Genomic DNA, 23,594 nt, shown 5'->3' on the forward strand with positions numbered 1-23,594 from the left:
TAGTATTCATTCATAGTCGGACACATCTAAGGAGGAAATTTGCAAGAATCTTTTCAAGGTCATACAGGCAACTTCATGTGCCATTAGGTGTTTTATTCTGTAATACTGTAAATGTACTAGCTCATAATACATATTTATTGCCTGTGGAGAGATTTATAGCCCCAAATTAAGATAATGAACTCTGCATTTACTTGATCTGATGATGCTCAGCGCCCCCCCCTTTTTTTTAAGTATGAAAGTCGTCTCCTTTCCTTGAGAACTATTGACTGCACCTAAATTAATACCACCTAAGGTCATCTGTTTTCTCACTGCAAGTGTTCTGAGAGTCAGGGTAAGATATTAAATTAAGTTTACGAAAGCATATCAGTTACAGTGTAACTTTATCCTATAATTCTGTGACAAAAATCAATAGAAAATACAATGAAAATCCTGGAGTGAAAATAATCCCCCTATATTTCATCTGTAATACTTAAAATAATGATTGGTAAGCATTCTTGTTGGTCACATGGAAAATATTGGACATAGTACACATTTCCCCTTGTTTACAGAATGGTTATGTTCACTGCTTTATCTTGCTGTTGCTTAAAATAGTCTCCTAGGACGGCTGCAAAGAGGTTTTTTTTTTTTAAAGAGTACAAGTCACTTTTTGTTAACTTATAAAAAGATACAAGGAGACTTCAGGGGTAGATTAACTGCTCCAGGAATGCCTTCGTTATGATTTGGGGAGATATAATATACATCACTCTTCTTATTTCCTTCTTATGGCAGCCTATGAAGAAAATAAAGCTATTGGCAGCGCCTAGCAAGATCTCCCAGTGTGTCCCTTGACTCAGCAGTTTCACTTCTGAAAATCAGTGCTATAGAAATCTTTGCATCAGTGTGGAAAAACAGATGTGTTAATTACAGCATTTTTTCCATTGTAGGATTATTAGAAATAAGCAAACACTGAAGACTATAAATGCCAGTCAGTAGTGAAAGCTTAAATAAAGTATGATGCACCCATAATGAAGATCACTTTGCAGCTTGTGAAGGAAGACTGGAGGTAGTTGGACGTCTACTGGTGTACAGTATTGAATGAAAACAAGCAAGTTGCAGAACTTAAAGAGAGGAAAACATGTTTCTGTGTGTGAGTGAACATGTATGTAATTTAAAATATCTACGCATCAGACTTAAAAATGGTTACCCTTGGAGGGAAGGGGAAGGAGAGGAGGGGAGGGGGAGAATGCTTACCCTTCATGAGCTTATGGGTTTGAATTTTGACGGTGACCACACATTACTTTTGCAATTAAAGCATTATTTTGAGAAAAACCAAAATAAATCTGGGTCCTAGTTCTACCTCTGCTACTTATTAGCTGCTAGTGTTAGAACAGTGGTTTGCAAAAAGGCTCAGTTTTGCTCTCTCTCACCAACATTTGGCAGTGTCTGGAGACAGGATTGGTTATTTGGGGCGATGGTATGTCTAGAGGGTAGAAGCCAGAGATGCTGCCAGATATACAGGGCACAACACAGCCCTCCACAACAAAGAATTGTCCAGCCCAAAATGTCAGTAGTGCCAAGCTGAGAAATCCTGTGTTAGACTCCAGAGCTGCCGTGGTGTTGGAATGTGCAGGTGATGCACTGCGCAATGGCACTGCGCAATGGCAGGGGGCGCAATGCGGTGTACTTTGCATAGCCGTAGAATTGTAAGTATGATATAGTAAGGTAAATAAATGTGCAAGTTTGTACCCCAGGAAGACAGGCACCAGGTCTTTGTTTTCTCCTTTCACTCTGGCACCTGGCACAGAGGTTGACACAGTAAGCTGCCAGTTGACATTTGTTGAATTAATGAATGAATTGAACTAGATATCACATTAGGCTCTAGTGTGGCCAAGTTGTAGCAGATGCTAAAGATTTAAGAGGAATTTATGGCAGAAATATAAAATTATATTTAATGTCTGTCTGTCATTTTATCTCCAGATTGGCAAGAGACTGCTAATATCCACATTTAGCTCTGAACATGTTGGTTGGCTTTTTCCTGAATCATTACCTTTTGATAAGAAAATCACTATTCTTCAGGGAAAAATGCCAGAACAAAGCACTATCAAATGTTTCTAGAGTTGGTTTTTTCAATTCTCAGCTATCCTTTTGGCTACATATTATATTTAGTGAAGAAGATTTTTAAAAAAATCTTAAACTACTTAGACACTACTCAACATAGTAAGATAATGTACTTTATTTTGTTTGATCCAGATGAGAGTGAAGCAGCTAAGCAGAGGTTTTCCTTTTTCATTAATGTTTTATAATGGAAAAATAAAAATGTTCACAAGAATGGTCCAATATAATAAATCAAAAAATTGTCGCCATGCCCATTTAACAATTATTGACATATTGCTAACAGATATCCTATTTTATATAGGTTAGAAAATTGTGGGCCAGGCTTGGTGGCTCATACCTGTAATCCCATCACTTTGGGAGGCAGGAGGATCTCTTGAGCTCAGGAGTTCAAGACCAGCCTGAGCAACATGGCGAAACCCCATCTCTACAAAAAATAAAAAAAAAATTAGCTGGGTGTGGTGGTGTGTGCCTGTAGTCCCAGCTACTCAGGAGGTTGAGGTGGGAGGATTGCTTGTGCCCAGGAGATGGGGGCTGCAGTGAGTCAAGATTGTGCAACTGTACTCCAGCTTGGGCGACGGAGTAAGATCCTGTCTCAAAAAAAAAAAAAGGAAAAGAAAAAAAATTGTGGCTTATGGTGGTTCACAGCTAATTAGTGGTGCCCAGTAGTGTAATTAAGGTTTTCAGCTTTGCAGTTCTGCGTCCTTTTCCCCATACTAAAACTAAGGAGCAAGGTTACATTTCCTTTTTCTTATGTCATTCTCCCAGTTCCTCAAACTTTCGGCAACTAATGATAGAGTTCAAATTGAATTTGTAAAACCAAAATGTAAATATAGCAAAGTGTTAGTGATGTTACTGTATGTGCATTTATGCCTTTGTTAGGTATTCAGCTTAATTTTTATCTTAGCAGCTGTGCTTTTAACTGCTTTAGAAGAATCAGCCCATTTTTATTTTGTTCTTATCCTATTTTTAGTGTGCTTCACTGCTTGGTTTCCTTTGTTTTTCTGAGATATGTGATTTATATGCTATTAGCAGGTTGTATTATAATTACTATCATTTACTTTCAAGAATAGAGACTTGAGGAAAGCTTTATGGTGAACCTTCATTGCATTGTGTTGAGTGCCCAGTGACACAGGCACATTCTTCCTTTGTATTTTTACAAAGTTCCATTGCCTAGGACTGTCTGGAGACAATCTTTGTTGGTCTATTGGTTACCATTACTTTAGCAATCACTTATGGAATAATAAGAATGACCCTATGCTGGCGCTTACATCTACACTTTTAGCTAATCCTTACAATAACCTCATAACCCATCTCTCGTAAGGGAGGTACTTGTTTTATACCTGTCACAGATGAAGAATAACTTATCATCTGTCTTTTTGGTTATAGCCATCCTATTAGGTGTGAAGTGCTATCTCACTGTGGTTTTGATTTGTGTTTTCCTGATGGATAAAGGTGTTGAGCATCTTTTCATATATTTATTGGCCTTTCTTTAGAGAAATGTCTAAGCTCATTTAGATCTCTTGCTCACTTAAAAATTGGACTATTGGGCTGGGCATGGTGGCTCACGCCTGTTATCCCAGCATTTTTTGGGCTGGGCATGGTGGCTCATGCCTGTAATCCCAGCATTTTAGGAGGCCAAGGTGGGTGTATCACTTAAAGTCAGGAGTTTGAGACCAGCTTGGCCAACATGGTGAAACCCTGTCTCTACTAAAAATACAAAAATTAGCCAGGCGTGGTGGTATGCGCCTGTAATCCCAGCTACTCGGGAGGCTGAGGCGGAGAATCCCTTGAACCCGAGTGGCAGAGGTTGCTATGAGCCGAGATCGCACCACTGCACTCCAGCCTGGGTGACAGAGTGAGACTCTGTCTCAAAAAAAAAAAAAATTGGATTATCGAATCTTTTTATTATTGATTTATAATAGTTCTTTATATATCTTAGATACAAGTACCCTATCAGATATATCATTTGCTAATATTTTCTCTGGGTTGTATATCCTTTTGATGTAAGGGATCTTTTTAAGTCAAGTTTTTAGTTTTATTTGTTTTTGTTGTTGTTTTTGAGATAGGAGCTCGTCTCCCTGGCTGGAGTGCAGTGGTACAATCTTGGCTCACTGCAACCTCTCCCTCCGGGTTCAGTCGGTCCTCCTACCTTAGCCTCCCCAGTAGCTGGGACCACAGGCGTGTGCTACACGCCCAGATCATTTTTGTGCTTTTAGTAGAGATGGGGTTTCGCCACGTTGGCTGGGCTGGTCTTAAACTCCTGGCCTCAAGTGATCCATCTGCCTTGGCCTCCCAGAGTGCTGGAATTAAAGGCATGAGTCACCATGCCCCACCAAGTCAAGTATTTTTAAGACAAGGAAAAGAAGGAAAATTAAAATGTAATAATATAATAAGTAAGGTGGGGTATGGTGGATCTTATAGCACTTTGGGAGATTAAGGTGGGAGGATTGCTTGAGCCCAAGAGTTCAAGACCAGCCTGGGCTACAAAGAGTCCCTGTCTCTACAAAAAATAAAGAAACTAGCTGGCTATAGTGGAATGCGCCTATAGTTCCAGCTGTGTGGGAGCTTGAGGTAGGAGGGAAGCTGAGGTGGGAGGATTGCTTGAGGCCAGGAGTTTGAGGCTGCAGTGAGCCATCATGGCACCACTGGACTCCAGCCTGGGTAACAGGGCAAGACCTGGTCTCACACACACACACACACACACACACACACACACACACACACACAAAAGCAGTTACTGTCATCGACCTATATGTAGCGCTATGGAGATGCCAAAAAAGCGTTCATTTTGCATAGGATGAGCAAATGTTAACTATTTAAAACAAATTCTAAAAAGAATTTTCCATTTGATTCAGTTTATTTAGAATTTAGCTTATATACAGTGTCGTGTGTGCTGTGTCAGACTTTCCTACTGGATTGTAAATGTGGATGCTGCCTGTTTCACTTACCAGTATGTTCCCAGGGCCTGTCTGATATGAGGCTCATGTCCAATAAGTGTTTGTTACACGAATGAATGAGGAAACATCAGTGTGGGCTAGAGACATTCATTAAGTTAATTTAGAAAGTTGTCACAAGATGGAAGATGTTAGGGTGACAGGAGCACGAAGCCCAAGGATGCCCCTCAGAGCTCTGCCATTAATGAGGCTGTAGCAGTGGCCCTCCAGTCACATATCCCACATATCCTGACTTGGGAAATGAGGAAATGAGGGGATCCATTGGATTGTCTCCTGTTTTTTTTTTTTTTTTTTGAGACTGAGTTTTGCTCTTGTTGCCCAGGCTAGAGTGCAGTGGCACAATCTCAGCTCACTGCAACCTCCACCTCCCAGGGTCAAGTGATTCTCCTGCCTCAGCCTCCCAAGTAGCTGGGATTACAAGCATGCATCATCACGCCTGGCTAATTTTGTATTTTTAGTAGAGACGGGGTTTCTCTGTGTTGGTCAGGCTGGTCCTGAACTGACCTCAGGTGATCCACCCACCTTGGCCTCCCAAAGTGCTGGGATTACAGGTGTGAGCCACTGGGCCTGGCTGAAATTGTCTCCTTTTTAACATGCTGAGGTTTGTGAGCAGCGTAAACTTAAAACATTTAGAGCCAGCTGAAAAAGCATGACTGCTAAGAAGAATTTAATTGCACTATCAAGGTTTTATGCTAAAATATTTCTGACATTTGCACTGGACACTGCTATAAAGTGTGCTAAGAAAATGGTATTTCTAGTATGGGATGTATTGTGAAGATATTCACAAAGCAGTATCTTAAAGATTCTCATTAGGCAGAATGTTGGGATTAATTTAGCTTTTTGCTGATACCCTGTCTGCTTTCTTTCAAACAAGATTTGAGATAGCAATTCAAGCTAGTTTTTCCCTGACTTGGGCAAAAGTTCCTTAGATGCTGTTGAAAGACATTTTAGGCTGGTTGCAGTGGCTCACACCTGTAATCCCAGCACTTTGTGAGGCAGAGGTGGGCAGATTGTTTGAGCTCAGGAGTTCAAGACTAATCTGGGCAACATGGTGAAACCCCCTCTCTACCAAAAATACAAAAAACTAGCCAGGTGTGGTGCACGCCTATGGTCCCAGTTACTCAGGAGGCTGTGGTGCGAGGATCACTTGAGCCCGGGAGGTCGAGGCTGCAGTGAGCCAAGATTGCACCACTGGACTCCAGCCTGGGTGACAGAGATGAAAAAAGCCATTTTATTTATTAATACTTTTATCTTTTAACCCTTAATTTTTTTGGTATTTCAGGGACTATAAATAAGAGGATTAGAAGAGGAGAAATGGTTCAATAATGCTATTTTGACCAGGAGCAGTGGCTCATGCCTATAATCCCAGCCCTTTGGGAGGCTGAGGTGGGTGGATCACAAGGTCAGGAGTTCGAGACCGGCCTGGCCAATATGGTGAAACCCCATCTCTACTAAAAATACAAAAATTAACCAGGCATGGTGGGGGGCACCTGTAGTCTCAGCTACTTGGGAGGCTGAGGCAGGAGAATCGCTTGAACCCAGAAGGTGGAGGTTGCAGTGAACTGAGATCACACCACTGCACTCTAGCCTGTGTGACAGAGTTGAGACTCTGTCTCAAAAAATAAAATAAAAAAATAAAATTAATGGCTTGTAAACATTAAGAATGACTCTAGTGTATAATTTTCTAAATCTAAATAATGCTGTGTATTTCAGTATAAGGAGATGTTTACAGACATCACCACACAAACTCTATAGTATTTATGGATTAAATGTTAAGTATCTTAAACTATTACTGCTGGGCGCAGTGGCTCATACCCATAATCCCAGCACTTTGGGAGGCTGAGGCGGGTGGATCACCTAAGGTCAGGAGTTTGAGACCAGCCTGACCAATATGGTGAAACCCCATCTCTACTGAAAATAGAAAAATTAGCCTGTGTGCCTGTGGTCCCAGCTACTCAGGAGGCTGAGACAGGAGACTCACTTGAACCCGGGAGTGGAGGTGGCAGTGAGCTGAGATCGTAACACTGCACTCCAGCCTGGGCGACAGAGTGAGACTCCGTCTCTAAATAAATAAATGTAAGTAAATAAATAATAATGAAAAAAAGCTAGTTTTTCAGGGAAGCAGGACACAAACTCTTGAGGAGTAGATTATTTATGAAGAACTAGGCAGCAAAAGAGAATCAGGGAATAGGTTTCCTCCAGCTAGAGTACCTGGGTATTCTTTCATATCTCTGTATGGAAAACATGGTCTATCATCATGAAGAGAAGATTTTGTGAAAGTGCTAATTTCTTTCCAACGATTTCTTTTAGGTTGGAGAAGAACCATCACTAGCTACTGTAATCCTGTGTGTATATTTGCTGACTAATAAGCCAGTGACATTTTTGTTTCAAGTAAAAGTGGTTTTTTTCATAATATTGTTAGTCTTAAGTAAATGTCATGCTTGAATTTTATACATTTCACATTTCCTTAAGTGATCCAAGCCCAGACAACATTGACAACTCATTTCTTCAGAGAGGCTTATCTGAGCTCTGTAGAAGTATAAACATAAATGTGATCCCCTAATCTCACCAGTCTTGGCCATGGTATCCACAATATTTTATATTTTGACTTTTTTTTTTTTTTTTAACAACTTAGACCCTAAAGTAGATTTTTTAAAAGAAAAACATTTTTATTTTAGTATATTTAATGGCACATGTTTCCTGATTTTTGAATAGGAATTGCTCATCTCCATTTTACATTGAGCCCTGTGAATTATTTAGCCAGCTATGTTCACATTCACACACAAACATTTCTATTTTTATTTTTTACTGATCTTGAAATAAACCTTTCTTGACTCTTCATCCTCTATATCCCTGTATCAGCGTAACTTTTGGAAAGAGGTCATTCCTATCTTTGCATTCTGTCTTAAACATACTCCAGTTCATCTCTCTTCTCTCCCCGTAGATGGCTCTTGTTAGATTCACCATCCACCTCACTGTTGCTAATCCAGCACTCAGTTCTCAGCTGCCTTTGCACGGCTCATGAGTAGCGTCAATAGATTGGGAAGCTCGACCCTTCTTGCTACATTTTCTTCATTTAGCTTCCAGGACAGCACACTATCTGCTATCTTTGAGTTCTTCCTTCCTTATTCCCTAAAGAGCAGCTTCATACAAATATATAGTTTTATACAAATATGTAGCAAAGTATGTCAAAGCTAAAGAAGTCATTCAATATTTATATATTTTCATATTATGATTATGCCAATTAGGCCAGGCACAATGGCTCACACCTGTGATCCCAGCACTGTGGGAGGCTGAGGCAGGTGAATCACTGAAGGTCAGGAGTTCAAGACCAGCCTGGGCAACATGGTGAAACCCCATCTCTACTAAAAATACAAAAATTAGCTGGGTATGATGGTGGATCCCTGTAGTTCCAGCTACTTGGAAGGCTGAGGTGGGAGAATTGCTTGAATCCCGGTGGCAGAAGTTTCAGTGAGCCGAGATTACATCACTACACTCCAGCCTGGGAGACCAGGAAAGACTCCGTCTCAAAAAAAAAAAAAAAAGCAAATTAAAGCAGTTTTAACATTTATAATTGATAAATGAGATTTGCTTTAGTATATCTGTTTTCTAGGTTTGGAATTTCTAGATAACCCCCACAACCCTGGCAATTTAAAAGCTTTTATTACTTAGATTTGAAATTTTTCTGTATTGAGTACTGAGTGTTTCTTAAGGAACTCAGCATGTTCCATAGTCAGTAGTCTGATTTAACTAAGACATATCTGAACGAGAGTATCCCTTATTTGATCAGAAATACTTATATTAATGTTTCATTTTAAGAGCTGCATTAATAATAGCCTAAATTGTAGTTTAGTTCATTAATAATGCTGAACTTTTTTTTTTTTTTGAGACAGAGTCTTGCTCTTTGGCCCAAGTTTGAGTCAGTGGCCTGATCTTGGCTCACTGCAACATTTGCCTCCTGGGTTTGAACTTTTGTTTGAAATATAGGTATGTGGTGGGATAGAAGCCAGTATACTAACTTTTAAAAATTTGTTATACAGGATCATCTGAACCTTCTTCTATTGCAAAACATGAAGATAGTTTGCTTAAGGATTTATTTCAAGGCTATGAAAGATGGGTTCGTCCTGTGGAACACCTGAATGACAAAATAAAAATAAAGTTTGGACTTGCAATATCTCAATTGGTGGATGTGGTAGGTGTGCATATCGTTATATGCCCTATTTCCCACAAGTTAGTGAGAGCCTGGTGTGTGCCCAGGCACTGTGCTGGGCACCAAGGATTACGAAGATGATTGAGGCAGTTCTTTTCCTGAAGGAACTCACCAGGGAAAAGTAATGATTATGTCACATACATGATAACACACTGTGTTTATATTATATTTTATAGTTTAGAAACGGTTTCTCTCAGTTTGGTAATTATAAGTCTATCTTTAACAAATTCAAAGATCTGAGACATTGTATAGTCCTAAAATATGTTAAAAATAAGCTCAGAAAGTTTAAGAGTAACTTGTTAGCTTGAACGTAGGGAAAAGAAAAAAAAATTTTTTTAAGAGAAAAGTCCAAAAATAGAGTGATAGATTCTTAGGACCTAAAAGTATCACAGTAGGTCATTATCTTGGGATCACACTTAAAACATTTCAGAAATGTTTCCATGTGGTACTCATTAGGTAGAATAAGTTCCCTTGATAACTCGTTCTTATTGTCAAGAGATCCTGTCTATTTAAACTAAAACATTAATGCTGCTTTTTAAACTAGTTTCTTCTCGTTCTGAACATGTATATCAATAATTATTTCCCTGTGGTGTTCCCAGAAAAACCAAGTATATGTATATGTGTGTTTGTGTGTGTATGTGTGTATATATAATCTATACACACATATATATACACACATATAAGTGTTAAAATAAAATGTGTAGGTGTGTTTTATGTTTTGATTACAAAAGCAATGAGTGATTTTTATAGAGAATTTGGAAAGTACAAAAAAATACAAATGAGAAAATAAAAATTGACTAATTCTACTACCTGGAGATGTCTAACGTTAATAATTAGTTGTGTTTCTTGACAGTTTTTCTTTGTGTGTATGTCACAAAATTTGAATAATATTTTAGATATAATTTTGATTACTGCTTTTTCTCTACTATGACATGATTAACATTTTCCTGTCATTACATAATCTTCAAATATAATTTTTAATGGTTGCATATTTCATCTGTAATTTATTTAAGCATTCTCCTATTTTGAACAGAAGCTTTTTTCTAATTTTTTAAATATAATTAACAATGATGAATATAGTTGTACGCAAATGGCCGAATGTCTCCTTTCTTAAGGGAAAGGCAGTTAGTGAACCAAAGGATATGTCTTTTTCAAAGTCTATTGCTATGTTATCTAATTGCTTCCAGAAAGGTTAATGAACATATATGGGCTGTGTACTCAGCCCTTGACTAGTCAATATGGGGACATTTTAAATGAAAATAAGAAAGTGGAAAAGTCAGGTGGTGGCCGGGCATGGTGGCTCACACCTGTAATCCCAGCATTTTGGAAGGCCAAGGCAGGCGGATCACTTGAGGTCAGGAGTTTGAGACCAGCCTGGCCAATATAGCAAAACCCCATCTCTACCCAAAATACAAAAATTAGCTGGGTGGTGGTCAGTGCTGTAATCCCAGCTACTCAGGAGGCTGAGACAGGAGAACCATTTGAACTGAGGAGGCAGAGATTGCAGTGAGCCGAGATTGCACCACTGCACTCCAGCCTGGGCAACAGAGCAAGATTATGTTGAGGAAGGCAGCAAATCACACTGCCATGTGTGTACCTATACAACAATCTTGCATGTTTTTCACATGTACCCCAAAACCTAAAATGCAATTAAAAAAAAAAAAAAGAAAAAAGAAAAGTAAGGTGGGTGGGACTTACTCTCAAAGATCTTTCTGGTTAAGGCCATTGGTACACAAATGGTGTAGAACACTGTAGCACTAAATCCTGATGCGAGAAAGAGCTGGGAATTCAGGTCTTGGTGAATGACCTTATCAAAGAAGGTAGGGTAGATGAGGTGGCACCTGAACTGGCTTTGCAGCAGTGTAGGGTTTTACATGGCAGAGAGGAAGAGTATTTAAATACAGAGGAACAATATAATCATAGGTATATAAGTGATAACTGAGCCCTTCTGTAGAGCTGTTTACATCAAAAGATGAATGTTGGAAGCCCTGGCATACAGGAGTGGTCTGACTGGATGGTGGAGAAGGTGAGGAGGATCCCTGCACGCCACTTTGTCTTTGCTCCTGCCTTGCTTACTTCCTGGGAGAACTTTCCTACTGGCACTAGCCATTTATTATTCAAGGCCAAATTCATTTGTCAGACCCTTTGTGAAATCTCTCCAGACTCCCTAAGACAGCTTCTCCTGTGCTTAAACTTTTTTTTTTTTTTTTTGCATTGTAATATGGTGCCCGTGACACTCACTGGTACTCATGAGCTCTGGCATTTCATCTTCAAAGCTGGGTGAGCTTTATTCCTTGTCTCTGTCCCGGAGCCTAGCATGGTATCTGGTACATAGTAACTGCTGAATGAGTGAGAGATCTGATAGGCAACAGACATGGTCAAAGCAGTACTTCCAGAAGATCGGTAAAAGAGTAACGTATATGGTTTTGAGGGTTAAAGAGAGACTAGAAGACGAGATGCAAATTAGAAGACTACATGGAAGAAGGAAAAGGGCTTGACCACTGAATATGAAGGGAGGTATCACATTTCGAAGACTAGGTGATTAGAATGGAAGAGTAACACATTTGAAAGATACTCTTCATTGTTACATGAGTGGGGCAGAGAAGATGATGAGTTTGATTGTGGTTTGAGGTGTTAATTCCAAAGGAAATGTTTACTAGCCTCTGGGAAGTCAAGACTGGCTCTGAGGTGACAGATGAGACCAAGGATGTCCGTCTGGAATTGCTGGCCTGGAGGTGATAGTTGAAAACTTTGATGAGATTTTTGTTTTTGTTTTTGCCTTCACCTCTCACCTCCCACTTTGACGAGTTTTTAAAGTTAGTGGGAAGAGCAGGAACCTAATTCTTGAGGAACATTTGTGGAAAGTGTAGAAGGAAGGACTAACCAAGCATAGAAGTTGGGGAAGGGTTGTTTTTTGAGAGAAGAGCCCAGGAAATGAAATGTCAGTGACTAAGAAAGGGGAAGATGACTGGAGTCAGGGGAGATGCAGGCTGAGGGCCCTGGAGATGGAGGATAGAAACTCCACTGAATTGTGTCTGAGCTGTTTTAGGTTCCTTTTTTTTTTTTTTGAGACGGAGTTTCACTCTTGTTACCCAGGCTGGAGTGCAATGGCGCGATCTCGGCTCACCGCAACCTCCGTCTCCTGGGTTCAGGCAATTCTCCTGCCTCAGCCTCCTGAGTAGCTGGGACTACAGGCGTGCGCCACCATGCCCAGCTAATTTTTGTATTTTCAGTAGAGACGGAGTTTCACCATGTTGACCAGGATGGTCTTGATCTCTTGTCCTCGTGATCCACCCGTCTCGGCCTCCCAAAGTGCTGGGATTATAGGCATGAGCCACCGTGCCCGGCCTAGGTTCCTTTTATCGCTAAGCTGCCCGGAATCATATCTGGTAGATTCCTGCCTTATTTTCCACATGTTCAGTCTTTTTTAAAAAAATCTCATTTTTGGCTTATTTGTTTTGATTTTAAAGATAAAATCTTTTGTTCTTTATTTTTTTTAAGACAGAGTCTTGTAGTGGCATGATCTCGGCTCACTGCAACCCCCACCTCCTGGGTTTAAGCAATTCTCTGCCTCAGCCTCCTGACTAGCTGGGATTACAGGTGCGTGCCACCATGCCTGGCTAATTTTTGTATTTTTAGTAGAGAAGACGTTTCACTATCTTGGCCAGGCTGGTCTTGAACTCCTGACCTTGTGATCCACCCGCCTCAGCCTCCCAAAGTGCTGGGATTACAGGTGTGAGCCACTGCACCCAGCCAAGATAAAATCTTTTTAAAAATAGTATTATCCCTGAAACTCTTCTGCTGCATTTATGCATGTAGTTAACATTTTCCCATTTATTTGTGGTTTCCTCCTGGGGATCATCCTACATTTGTCTGTCCTCAGTTTCATTTTTGTTGCACCATCCATTGTGCCGAGCACGTTATAGATGCTTGGGAGGCATTTGAGGTCACATTAAATGAGGCAGTATCCCTTATGGTAATGGCTGATCACCACATCTTTGGAGCCATTTGAGAACCTATGGAGTATTCTTTTATCTGTGTTATTGTTGAAAATGTTAAGTATTGCTGGGAGCCGAATTTATGTGTGCGTGCACATTTTTCTAGGGAAAGGGCCTATAATTTTCATTAGATTCTCAAAGATGACCTACTGCCCATTATGGGTAATATGTTTACCAGAACTTTCCTAATTATAAATGCCTCTGTTTAGAACTTTTGCCTAACAGGCATATTCAGATACAGGGATCAGCAGTTATTTTGGATGGTGTGTGACCAGGGCGGACAGTAGAGTTGGTGAGGTGAGGTTTAGATTTAGGAAATTTGAGTTCGAAAATCAGTTCTACCACTAATTGGTGGTGTGACTTCAGGCAAGTTGCCCCACTGAGCCAGTTTCTATATCTGAAAACTACAGTGTTTTAATCACGGAAAATTGGTCTTTGGAACTGCACAGTCAGAGAGATGGCCATGCTGCATTTCCCCATCCTCATTCTCCCCATGCAGGGACCTCACAGAGCTGCCTGCATCCCCAGGGGTATGCTTCTTTCTGGTGTCTTCCTTTGTCCTGGGTCACTTACCTGTTGTTGGGATGGGATAAGGAATGGGTCACCTCCAGCTAGCTGAGCTATTAATATTTATTTAACCTCTGTCTTCTCCCCAGCTGCCTCATTCTTCTGTGAGTCTCTGTGCATAGCATTGTATCCCATACATAATATATTTGTGGCTGGTGATTATGGATCTTTTATTGATTCTCCTGGCTCCATGATATTTAGTGAAATTTAATGGAAGAAGCATACTTTAATTAGACCTCGAATATTTGGTAAAGGACCGGGATAGCAGAGACGTGTAAGTGAGAAGTACCAAGGACCTCCAGTTCTCTATAAAAGTAGGCGCAAAAAGCTTTATGAAATTGGCATGCAAGGCTGTGACCTCAATATTTTTTCTTTTTCTTTTTTTTTTTCGAGATGGAGTCTCGCTCTGTTGCCCAGGCTGGAGTGCAGTGGTATAATCTTGGCTCACTGCAACCTTGGCCTCCTGGGTTCAAACAGTTCTTGTACCTCAGCCTCCTGAATAGCTGGGATTACAGGCATGTGCCACCACACCTGGCTAATTTTTTGTATTTGTTTTCAGTGGAGATGGGGTTTCATCATGTTGGCCCGGTTGGTCTCAAACTCCTGTCCTCAAGTGATCCGCCCTCCGCTTGGCCTCCCAAAGTGCTGGGATTATAGTTGTGAGCCACTGCACCCAGCCCCCAATATTGTTTCTATATTGTAGATCTACAAGGAGATTCAGATTCCTGCCTCAGCAGAGGCAAATGACTGTAAGCGATGTCGCTCAGGAATGTACAGAAATACTGTATCTCACTGATTCTACGAAGCATGCTTTTCTGCATTTTAACACCTCTGAAATCACGATGTGTGTTAAATTCATGGCAGCTTGCAATTTGTTGACAGCCTTTTTCCTCCTTTTAGTGCTATGCACATGAAATAACACAGTGCTTATATCTTAGACTGGATCTTAAATTTGTGGAAGTTTAGTAGTTGAGTTGATGAATGTTAAATGTAAAACTGCCAAAGGTATGTTTTAGTGTAGTTTATCTGAAATAGAGTGTGTTGAAAGGAATAATGTGAAATTAGGCTGGAAGAAAGATCCTAGCTTTCTAGAGAACCAGACTAATGAACCAAATGTGGGTACTATGTGGAAAAGAGTGTTCATATATGTGAAATTTATTATTTAAAGAATTGTTTCTGTAATTGAAATAACCTTATTTAAATTTTTATTTTTTAAAGGATGAGAAAAATCAGTTAATGACAACAAATGTCTGGTTGAAACAGGTATGTATAAAATTCAAACAGGCACCCAATTAGTGACTGGGATACCTATTTTTGTTATAGGTCTCATAGCAGAAATACAAGAATATGGATATTTGTGAATATGAATGAATACGTGAATATGTGGCCTTGGTGGATTGGCAGGATGCAGAAAGATGAGGGTAGATGGAGTTCTTGTATTTATTCAGCCAATATTTTTTGGAGTGCCTACTATGTGCCATTCACTGTTATGGGCACCAGGGAAACAGCAGTGAACAAAACAGACAAAAAACTGTGCTGTATTCATCTGTTCTCATACTGCCATAAGGCCTGGGTAATTTATAAAGGAAAGAGTTTTAATGGACTCACAGTTCAACGTGGCTAGGGAGGCCTCACAATGATAGTGGAAGGTGAAGGAGGAGCAAAGGAACATCTTACATGGCGTCAGGCAAGAGAGTGTGTGCAGGGGAACCGCCCTTTATGAAACCATCAGATCTCATGAGACTTACTATCACAAGAACAGCACAGGGAAAACCTGCCCCCATGATACAATTGCCTCTCACTGGGTCCCTCCTACAACATGTGGGGGTTATGGAAGCTACAATTCAAGATGAGATTGGTGGAGCGGACAAGCCAAACTGCATCAGCTGCCCTCATGGAACTTCATCCTAGTGGGGGAAAAATAAACAAGTTGTATATTGTTTAGAGATACAAGCTGATAAGCTTGGGGGAAACACACTGGGAAAGAAGCTAGGGAGTATTGGGGGACTGTACTTATAAAGACGGTGGTCAGAGAAAGCAGCATGGAGAAGATAGTGTCTGAACAAAGGCTTGGAGGAGAGGGAGCAAGCCACGTGTGTATCTGGGGAGGAGCGTTCCAGCAGCAGGACCTGCAAGTGCACAGGTTCTGATGCTGCTCTGCGCCTAGTGTGTTTAAGCAGTTGCAAGGCTGCCAGTGTGGCTAGCGGTGAGAGAGCCACTGGGGAGGGCAGGTGTAGGAGATGGGATCAGATGAGCAAGAAGAGGCTGGTGGAGTAGCAGCTGCTTATAGGCCACTGCAAGGATTCTGACTCTGACGGGGAAATGGGCAAGAATGAAATGAATTATTTTTATGTAGACAGTCCCTTTTATTATATAAAGGACTTCTGGTCCTTTCTGGGCCACCATACGTATGTCCTAACTGCTGTTGAGCGCTTCCTTTTGTTTTTTCTTTATCATCTCTAACCCCAAATTCCTGAAAGGCATGTAGGCTTTTCTCAGGGTGCAGCTCCTAAGTTGATCACAGAATTATAACTGCGTGGAGGCAGGGCAAGGTGTTGAAATATGCAGAATGTGCAATAAACCCAACTCCCTTTTGCATGGACCAGAACAGCCAAATTGGGTGGCAATACCTCTGGAAAAAAGAATGGTTCCCTTGAACCTGGATGTGAAGTGCCTGTGACTTCAAGGCCTGGATATAGTCACTTGGTGGGAGAAGAGGTGCTGAGCAGAGCCGTGAACACATCTGGCTCTGGTTCTTGCCTGTGTCTCACAGGGACCACAGTGAGAACCAACACCAGAGAGGACAGGGTGATCTGGTGTCCATAAGAAAGACAGGGAGGTGAGTGTTCTCTATTAGGGGTAGAGATGATCTCACGTCTACAATTTCTGATGTGACAAAAAAGTGTAGTATTCACTACTTTTGATTATTACTTTTATTGAAATTGAGGCAGATTTCTTTGTTTTAAAGGAATGGATAGATGTAAAATTAAGATGGAACCCTGAGGACTATGGCGGAATAAAAGTTATACGTGTCCCTTCAGACTCTGTCTGGACACCCGACATCGTTTTGTTTGATAAGTAAGTTACATTCTAAATATAGTTTTATATTTTTGAAAGAAAACATGTATGTTACTATTAGACACTAATAATTTTTCTCCCTTTTGAACATTGTTGAGGTGTAAAAATCAAATGACCGCATGTGCTGGGTGTGATGACATGTTTACAGATGAGGAAACAGAGGTTTACGGTGGTGATTCTTGCCCAAGATCACAGAGCTCACATGCGGGTCACGTAGGGGGTCACACCAAGGGGACTGATGGCTCCATTTACCCTTTAATTTACTAGACTACATATTTGGTGGACTCTAGATTGTTTGGGTATGTTTTTTACATCATTGAGGTCGTATTTCATGTTCAATTGTGCATCCTTCTAATTGGGCTTAAATACTGTATTGTTTTCCCACAATGAAGAATGCTGGGTTAATTACTAATTCATCTTTAGAGGCATCCTACCTAGGTGTGTTTTGAGGATTTTTTTTTTCTTTAACTTAGGGAGAGGATAGTTCTGTGTACCTTTTTTTTTTTCTGAGACCACTCCTGGGCAAAGCTGGTAATTTGTGCTAATCTTAAAGCACTCTGTCTGATTTGAAAGAAGGTGTTTGGCATGAGGACAGAGCAACTGCTATGCAAAAATATCTTTAATCTTTTGACACCCTTTACCTCCATGCTTCTTAAGAAATGAACAAAGCTTGTAAGGACACACAATGCAGCTTCTTGGAGCATCATTTTATTTTCAGTAATTGAAAACATTTTTATATTAAACATGGATATATCACAGAACGGTGTGCAAAAGCCACATGAATTTGAAGACGAAGAACAATATTTTAAAGAAATCTTATGTTGGTGGTGTGCTTTCCTGCTGGACTTCTCCAGTATACGAATTCACCTGGTGGGAGAACTTGAGGGGCACAGCTGCTTTTCAGGGCCGTGCCTAGCTTGGTGTGGATGGTCTTTTCCTACCAAAGGAAAAGGCGGCCAGTGTTTGCGATGAAGGAGGAAGAGCACTGTGCAACGAGTCTAGGAATGCGGATTCAGGTTTCGGCTGGATGTGTGCCCATTGTGTAAAGAGCCTGAGTCTATTTTGTAAGGTGAGGTCCTTTCAACCAGTAGAATCTCAGGCTTCTGTGAAATAGAGATTTGTCAGTCCTGGAGTATTTGCAGAAGAAGGGGTTCAGTTCTAGCAGTTAGACATTTAAGGAAGATATTCCTGGAGGAGGGTCCCCTATGTGTAGCAGGTGTATCTTATCTGAAGTATAATGACTTAAAAATTATTTCATTCAATCAGTGATAGGCCTGCTTTTATATTAGGCTTCTATTAATACAATTCATGGTGCGTTGTTATTGTATATGTGTGTATTTTAGTGCAGATGGACGTTTTGAAGGGACCAGTACGAAAACAGTCATCAGGTACAATGGCACTGTCACCTGGACTCCACCGGCAAACTACAAAAGTTCCTGTACCATCGATGTCACGTTTTTCCCATTTGATCTGCAGAACTGTTCCATGAAATTTGGTTCTTGGACTTACGATGGATCGCAGGTTGATATAATTCTAGAGGACCAAGATGTAGACAAGAGAGATTTTTTTGATAATGGAGAATGGGAGATTGTGAGCGCAACGGGGAGCAAAGGAAACAGAACCGACAGCTGTTGCTGGTATCCGCATGTCACTTACTCGTTTGTAATCAAGCGCCTGCCTCTCTTTTATACCCTGTTTCTTATAATACCCTGTATCGGGCTCTCATTTTTAACTGTACTTGTCTTCTATCTTCCTTCAAATGAAGGTGAAAAGATTTGTCTCTGCACGTCTGTTCTTGTCTCTTTGACTGTCTTCCTGCTGGTTATTGAAGAGATCATACCCTCATCTTCAAAAGTCATACCTCTGATTGGAGAGTATCTGGTATTTACCATGATTTTTGTGACACTGTCAATTATGGTAACCGTCTTCGCTATCAACATTCATCATCGTTCTTCCTCAACACATCATGCCATGGCACCTTGGGTGCGCAAGATATTTCTTCACAAACTTCCCAAACTGCTTTGCATGAGAAGTCATGCGGATAGGTACTTCACTCAGAAGGAGCAAACTGAGACTGGTAGTGGACCAAAATCTTCTAGAAAAACAATGGAAGCTGCGCTCGATTCTATTCGCTACATTACAAGACACATCGTGAAGGAAAATGATGTCCGTGAGGTCTGTGACGTGTATTTGCAAATGCAGATCTGCTTTCATTCTAAGTTCAGAAGTTACTTTCATTACTTTTGGCACAGTAAAAAGCATGACCCTTAAGTAAGACTAAGCATAGATGGAGGGCCAGACCTGTTGATAGAATTTTCTATAAAAGAGCTTTACTAAGGTTTGTTTCAGTTAAAACACCTGCAAAATGGGGCGTCTACACAAATCTCACTTCTCCACTTCCCTCATCAGCATCTTGGATGACTCCAAAGAAAATTTAGTGTTATATATTCTAAGGAATAATAATCCTGCCATATTTCTTGGCTCTGACATGATGAGTTGTTTTAATTTTTGGGGGTGAGGGCAGTGAGTGAACTGTTTTAATTTTGTCTTCAGTAACTTTGTTTCTAAATTGTGATAATCTGTAGGCAGAACAAGGTTATAATAGTTAATGCAGTTATCAAAAGTTCTTTTAGGGCGGGCACAATGGCTTCACACCTGTAATTCTAGCACTTTGGGAGGCCAAGGAGGGCAGATCATTTGAGGTCAGGAGTTCGAGACCAACCTAACCAACATGGTGAAACCCCGTCTCTACTGAAAATACAAAAAAATTAGCTGGGCATGGTGGTGCATGCCTGTAGTCCCAGCTTCTTGGGAGGCTGAGGCAGTAGAATTATTTGAACCCGGGAGGTGGAGGTTGCAGTGAACCAGGATTGCGCCATTGCACTCCAGCCTGGGTGACAGAGTGAGGCTCCATCTCAAATTAAAAAAAAAAAAGTTCTTTTAAAGAATGAGCCTAATGTGAGATTTATAAATATAGCCAATATATTTTTCTAAAATGAATCTTTTTGTTCATTTATAAGAGAATGTTAGGGAAATTAAGAGAAGGTGTTCTTATGTGTTATGTATTATATATCAGAGGATTCATATGAAGCTTAGTAGCAGTGTTCACTGTGCTTAATTTGCCTGAAATCAAACATCTGCTTAAAATTTTTTTATAGAAAAATAACTGTCTCCTTAGGTTATTATTTAAAATGCAAGAATTGAACATAAATACATTTTAATTTTGGTAATGCGATCGTATTGGCCTGCATTTTCTTTTAAAATGGGTAAGATTTCAGTCTTGTCACCACTTTCTTTCTTTGGTGTATTATTTTAAACCTGTGACTATAGTAATATTTTCATAATTGAATGTACATTAAAATTATGTCAATTATAATTTGTAAAGCTATTTTAAATGGAAAATTTTCCATCAGGTATGAGGAGATAGAATGAATTTGGCAAAATAACAGCCTTTCCCTGAAAAGGGACATTTGATGCATATATTTTTTAAAACTTTTTATTTTTGCTCATATTTGAATGATTTAACTTCAATAAGACATTCCTTCCTTATTATACTATTTATTTATTTCGGTAGGTTTTTGGAAAACGTGGCATTTGTTCACATGCATAAGTTCTTTTCATGGTGACTGCTGAGACTTTGGTGCACCCATCATAAAAACTTTTAATGCTCTGGATTTGTAAAGTATCTATTTGGTGGTAGCATAATTAAATTAGTTTATAAGGTTTGGAGCTATCAATTAAGTTTTTAAAAGTACATATATTTCTTAGATAATGGTTTAAACTGAGATGGAATTTAATATGTCTGCAAAGTATCGTGCAAAAGGGTCATGGCTCATACTACTAGGACCGGGGAAGTGGGTTTTATTTTTAGAGGAAAACTTGGAAGCAGAGAAGTAATAGAGTGTTTACAATGCCCTAAATTCTAAATTATCCTACCCCTTGAAGCACAGTTCCTATAGAGGACACCATCCTTCACAGAAGCTCAACCCTGGTCAAAGAAATGGCCCTGTAGAAAGGGGGGCCCCTGCTGCTCAGTGGCTGGGCTCAGCCTGCTCTCTGCTTGTGGTGGCTCTGACCAGCTGAACCGGCTCCTTACTAAAGCTGGCTCCAGGGAAGACCAGTCTCTGCTCATGAAATTAGACTGAAGTGGTCCCTAGGAAATCCAAAAATAATAAAGTGCATATGTGGGGAAGATGAACAGCTTTCTAATGTGCATTATTCTGAACGACCTTTTTTTTTTTTGAGATGGAGTTTTGCTCTTGTTGCCCAGGCTGGAGTGCAGTGGCACGTTGGCATACGATCTTGGCTCACTACAACCTCCGCTTCCCAGGTTCAAGTGATTCTCCTGCCTCAGGCTCCCGAATAGCTGGGATTATAGGCACCCGCCACCATACCTGGCTAATTTTTTGTATTTTAAGTAGGGACGGGGTTTCACCACGTTGGACAGGCCAGTTTCGAACTTCTGACCTCAAGTGATCCACCCGCCTCAGCCTCCCAAAGTGCTGGGATTACAGGCATGAGCCACTGCACCCAGCCTCTGAATGAACTTTTAATTTGGTGTGAAATTAACCTCAGGCTAGAGTCTCTCAAAGTATTAAAATAAGTAAACACTACTGGGCAAGAATAAGTAGCAAGAATAACTGTATAGTAAGAATAATTTTTTTTTAGTTTGTTGTAAAATATCCAAGTAGTCTATTTTAATTTTTATTTTAAAATCTATCAAACTAGACCCCTTGTAATAGATTACAAGTTGATGTGAACATATTTTGTAGTCTCTTTTAAAGCTTATATCTATAATAGACCATCAGGCTAGTGTCTGTCCCTGAACTGAGTATAGGGTCACTTCCCAGTTAGAGGCAGTAACGGGGGGCAGAGACTGTTGGGCTTCTAACTCAGCGTGTTTGTTATGTACACAATTTACAATTGTTTAATGTGTTTTTATTTTTTTCATAACAGGTTGTTGAAGATTGGAAATTCATAGCCCAGGTTCTTGATCGGATATTTCTGTGGACTTTTCTTTTCGTTTCAATTGTTGGATCTCTTGGGCTTTTTGCTCCTGTAATTTATAAATGGGCAAATATAATAATACCAGTCCATATCGGAAATGCAAATAAGTGAAGCCTCCCAAGGGACTGAAGTATACATTTAGTTAACATACATATATCTTATGGTATCTGCAAAATTATGAAAATGTAAGTTATGTGTTAAATTTGGTGCAAGCCTTAACAGATGAATAGTTGCTAACCTCAATATATGTTAATAGATGATCCATTAGAACAGTTGCCTGTATGAATGAATAACTGATGAGATAACATTTGATCTTCTAAAAATAGCAGCAAAATATTATCCAAACTGTACTAGTGAAAAATCTAGTATTTGTATCCTGGCAAAGAATACTAATTTATAATCAACAGTAAAGCTCATTCTTTGACTGTGCTGGAAAATTCCAGTTGTATTTGAAGACTGATTTTAAAACATTTCTGCATTTGGTAAAGGTACATACACTTCCCTGTACTCACTGAGTAACAGCTAATCTTTAACATTATGCTGCTATATTTAAAAAGCTGACTACTTGATATAATAATGACTTAATGTGATGCTGCTTTTCCATAACCAACGTTTGTAAAATAAATGACAAACAGGAACTGGGAACTCCCTTAAGGCTTACTTTATTCTTTAGATGCTTAAACTGAATAATTATTGTGTTAACTATTTTTGTAGCTTACCTTCTACTGTAAAGTCATACATTAGACAACTCCTGTGGACACCCAGTAACATATCCTTAACATTAATTTAAATCCTTTTGTCCACATTTCCCATGATTAATAGAAGCATCTTCCATGTAAACTCTGGTAGTATCTCTTTATTCATCATCTTAGAACAGTCAGTGCACTACAATTACATGAACCCATTTAGAAAAACATTTAGGGCTGGGCACAATGGCTCACACCTGTAATCCCAGCACTTTGGAAAGCCGAGGCAGATGGATCACCTGATGTTAGGCGTTCGAGACCGGCCTGGCCAACATGGTGAAACCCCATTTCTACTAAAAATACAAAAAAATTAGCCAGGTGTGGTATCGGGTGCCTGTAGTCCCAGCTACTCAGGAGACTGAGGCAGAAGAATCGCTGGAACTCAGGAGGTGGAAGTTGCAGTGAGCTGAGATTGCACCATTGTACTCCAGCCTGGGCAACAAGAGTGAAACGCCATCTCAAAAAATAAAATAAATAAAAATATTCAGGTCTAAAGCATTCTGTGAGAAAACAATCTTCCAAGATTAAAGATGGTATTCTAATTTGGTATAAGCACACTGTTATATACCTGTAATATTTCAATTTTCTCTCCTTCATTCTAACACAGTAATAGAATCTTAGAGTTGCAAGGGCTTTTAGATGTTATCAATAGCCTATTACTAGTACAGCATAAATGATTCAGTATAGTATAATGTAACAGATAAAACGGTTAAATTTCACTTCTAAATGCCACCACTTCAGGTGTAACCAAGTAGAAAAGAGACAGAAACCTTGCGTTCAATTTAGAACTGTTAGCTGTTGAGATAACAAACACCTTATTTATTTGTAGTAAGTAACCTATCTAAGTTCAAGCCATTGCTCTTTGGAGGGCAGAGGAGACCTTGTCTAATTTGCATTTTATTGTAGGCAAGTGTTTAATGCCATTTAATGAGTGAAAGCC

General features: G+C 39.9%; 1 protein-coding gene across 3 annotated transcripts; it reads left to right on the top strand.

Annotated features, from left to right (window-relative positions):
- Positions 1–911: 911 nt before the first annotated feature.
- CHRNA5 (cholinergic receptor nicotinic alpha 5 subunit) lies at positions 912–22,553 on the top strand. 3 transcript variants are annotated; one of them, XM_064383067.1, is made up of 6 exons: positions 912–1,138; positions 9,089–9,240; positions 15,042–15,086; positions 16,792–16,901; positions 18,245–19,076; positions 21,858–22,553. In XM_064383067.1, exons 3-6 carry the CDS (start codon positions 15,060–15,062, stop codon positions 22,017–22,019), a joined length of 1,131 nt encoding a protein of 376 aa, XP_064239137.1. In that variant the 5' UTR covers positions 912–1,138; positions 9,089–9,240; positions 15,042–15,059; the 3' UTR covers positions 22,020–22,553. The 3 variants fall into 3 exon arrangements, with proteins under 3 accessions (XP_064239137.1, XP_064239139.1, XP_064239140.1); XM_064383069.1 differs by having other exon boundaries at positions 912–1,126; XM_064383070.1 differs by lacking the exon at positions 912–1,138 and having other exon boundaries at positions 9,074–9,240.
- Positions 22,554–23,594: the final 1,041 nt, after the last annotated feature.

Source organism: Aotus nancymaae, unplaced genomic scaffold (assembly GCF_030222135.1).
Source record: "Aotus nancymaae isolate 86718 unplaced genomic scaffold, 86718_ANA_hifiasm-v0.15.2.pri h1tg000003l, whole genome shotgun sequence".
Taxonomy (NCBI): domain Eukaryota; kingdom Metazoa; phylum Chordata; class Mammalia; order Primates; family Aotidae; genus Aotus; species Aotus nancymaae.

What these genes read in the sequence shown, in the direction of transcription:
- CHRNA5 (XM_064383067.1), top strand. Translation starts at nt 15,060, where the DNA reads ATGACAACAAATGTCTGGTTGAAACAG. An exon ending in CAAATGTCTGGTTGAAACAG is followed by an intron (nt 15,087 to 16,791) that starts GTATGTATAAAA and finishes TTTGTTTTAAAG; the next exon opens with GAATGGATAGATGTAAAATT. An exon ending in AGGAAAATGATGTCCGTGAG is followed by an intron (nt 19,077 to 21,857) that starts GTCTGTGACGTG and finishes TTTTCATAACAG; the next exon opens with GTTGTTGAAGATTGGAAATT.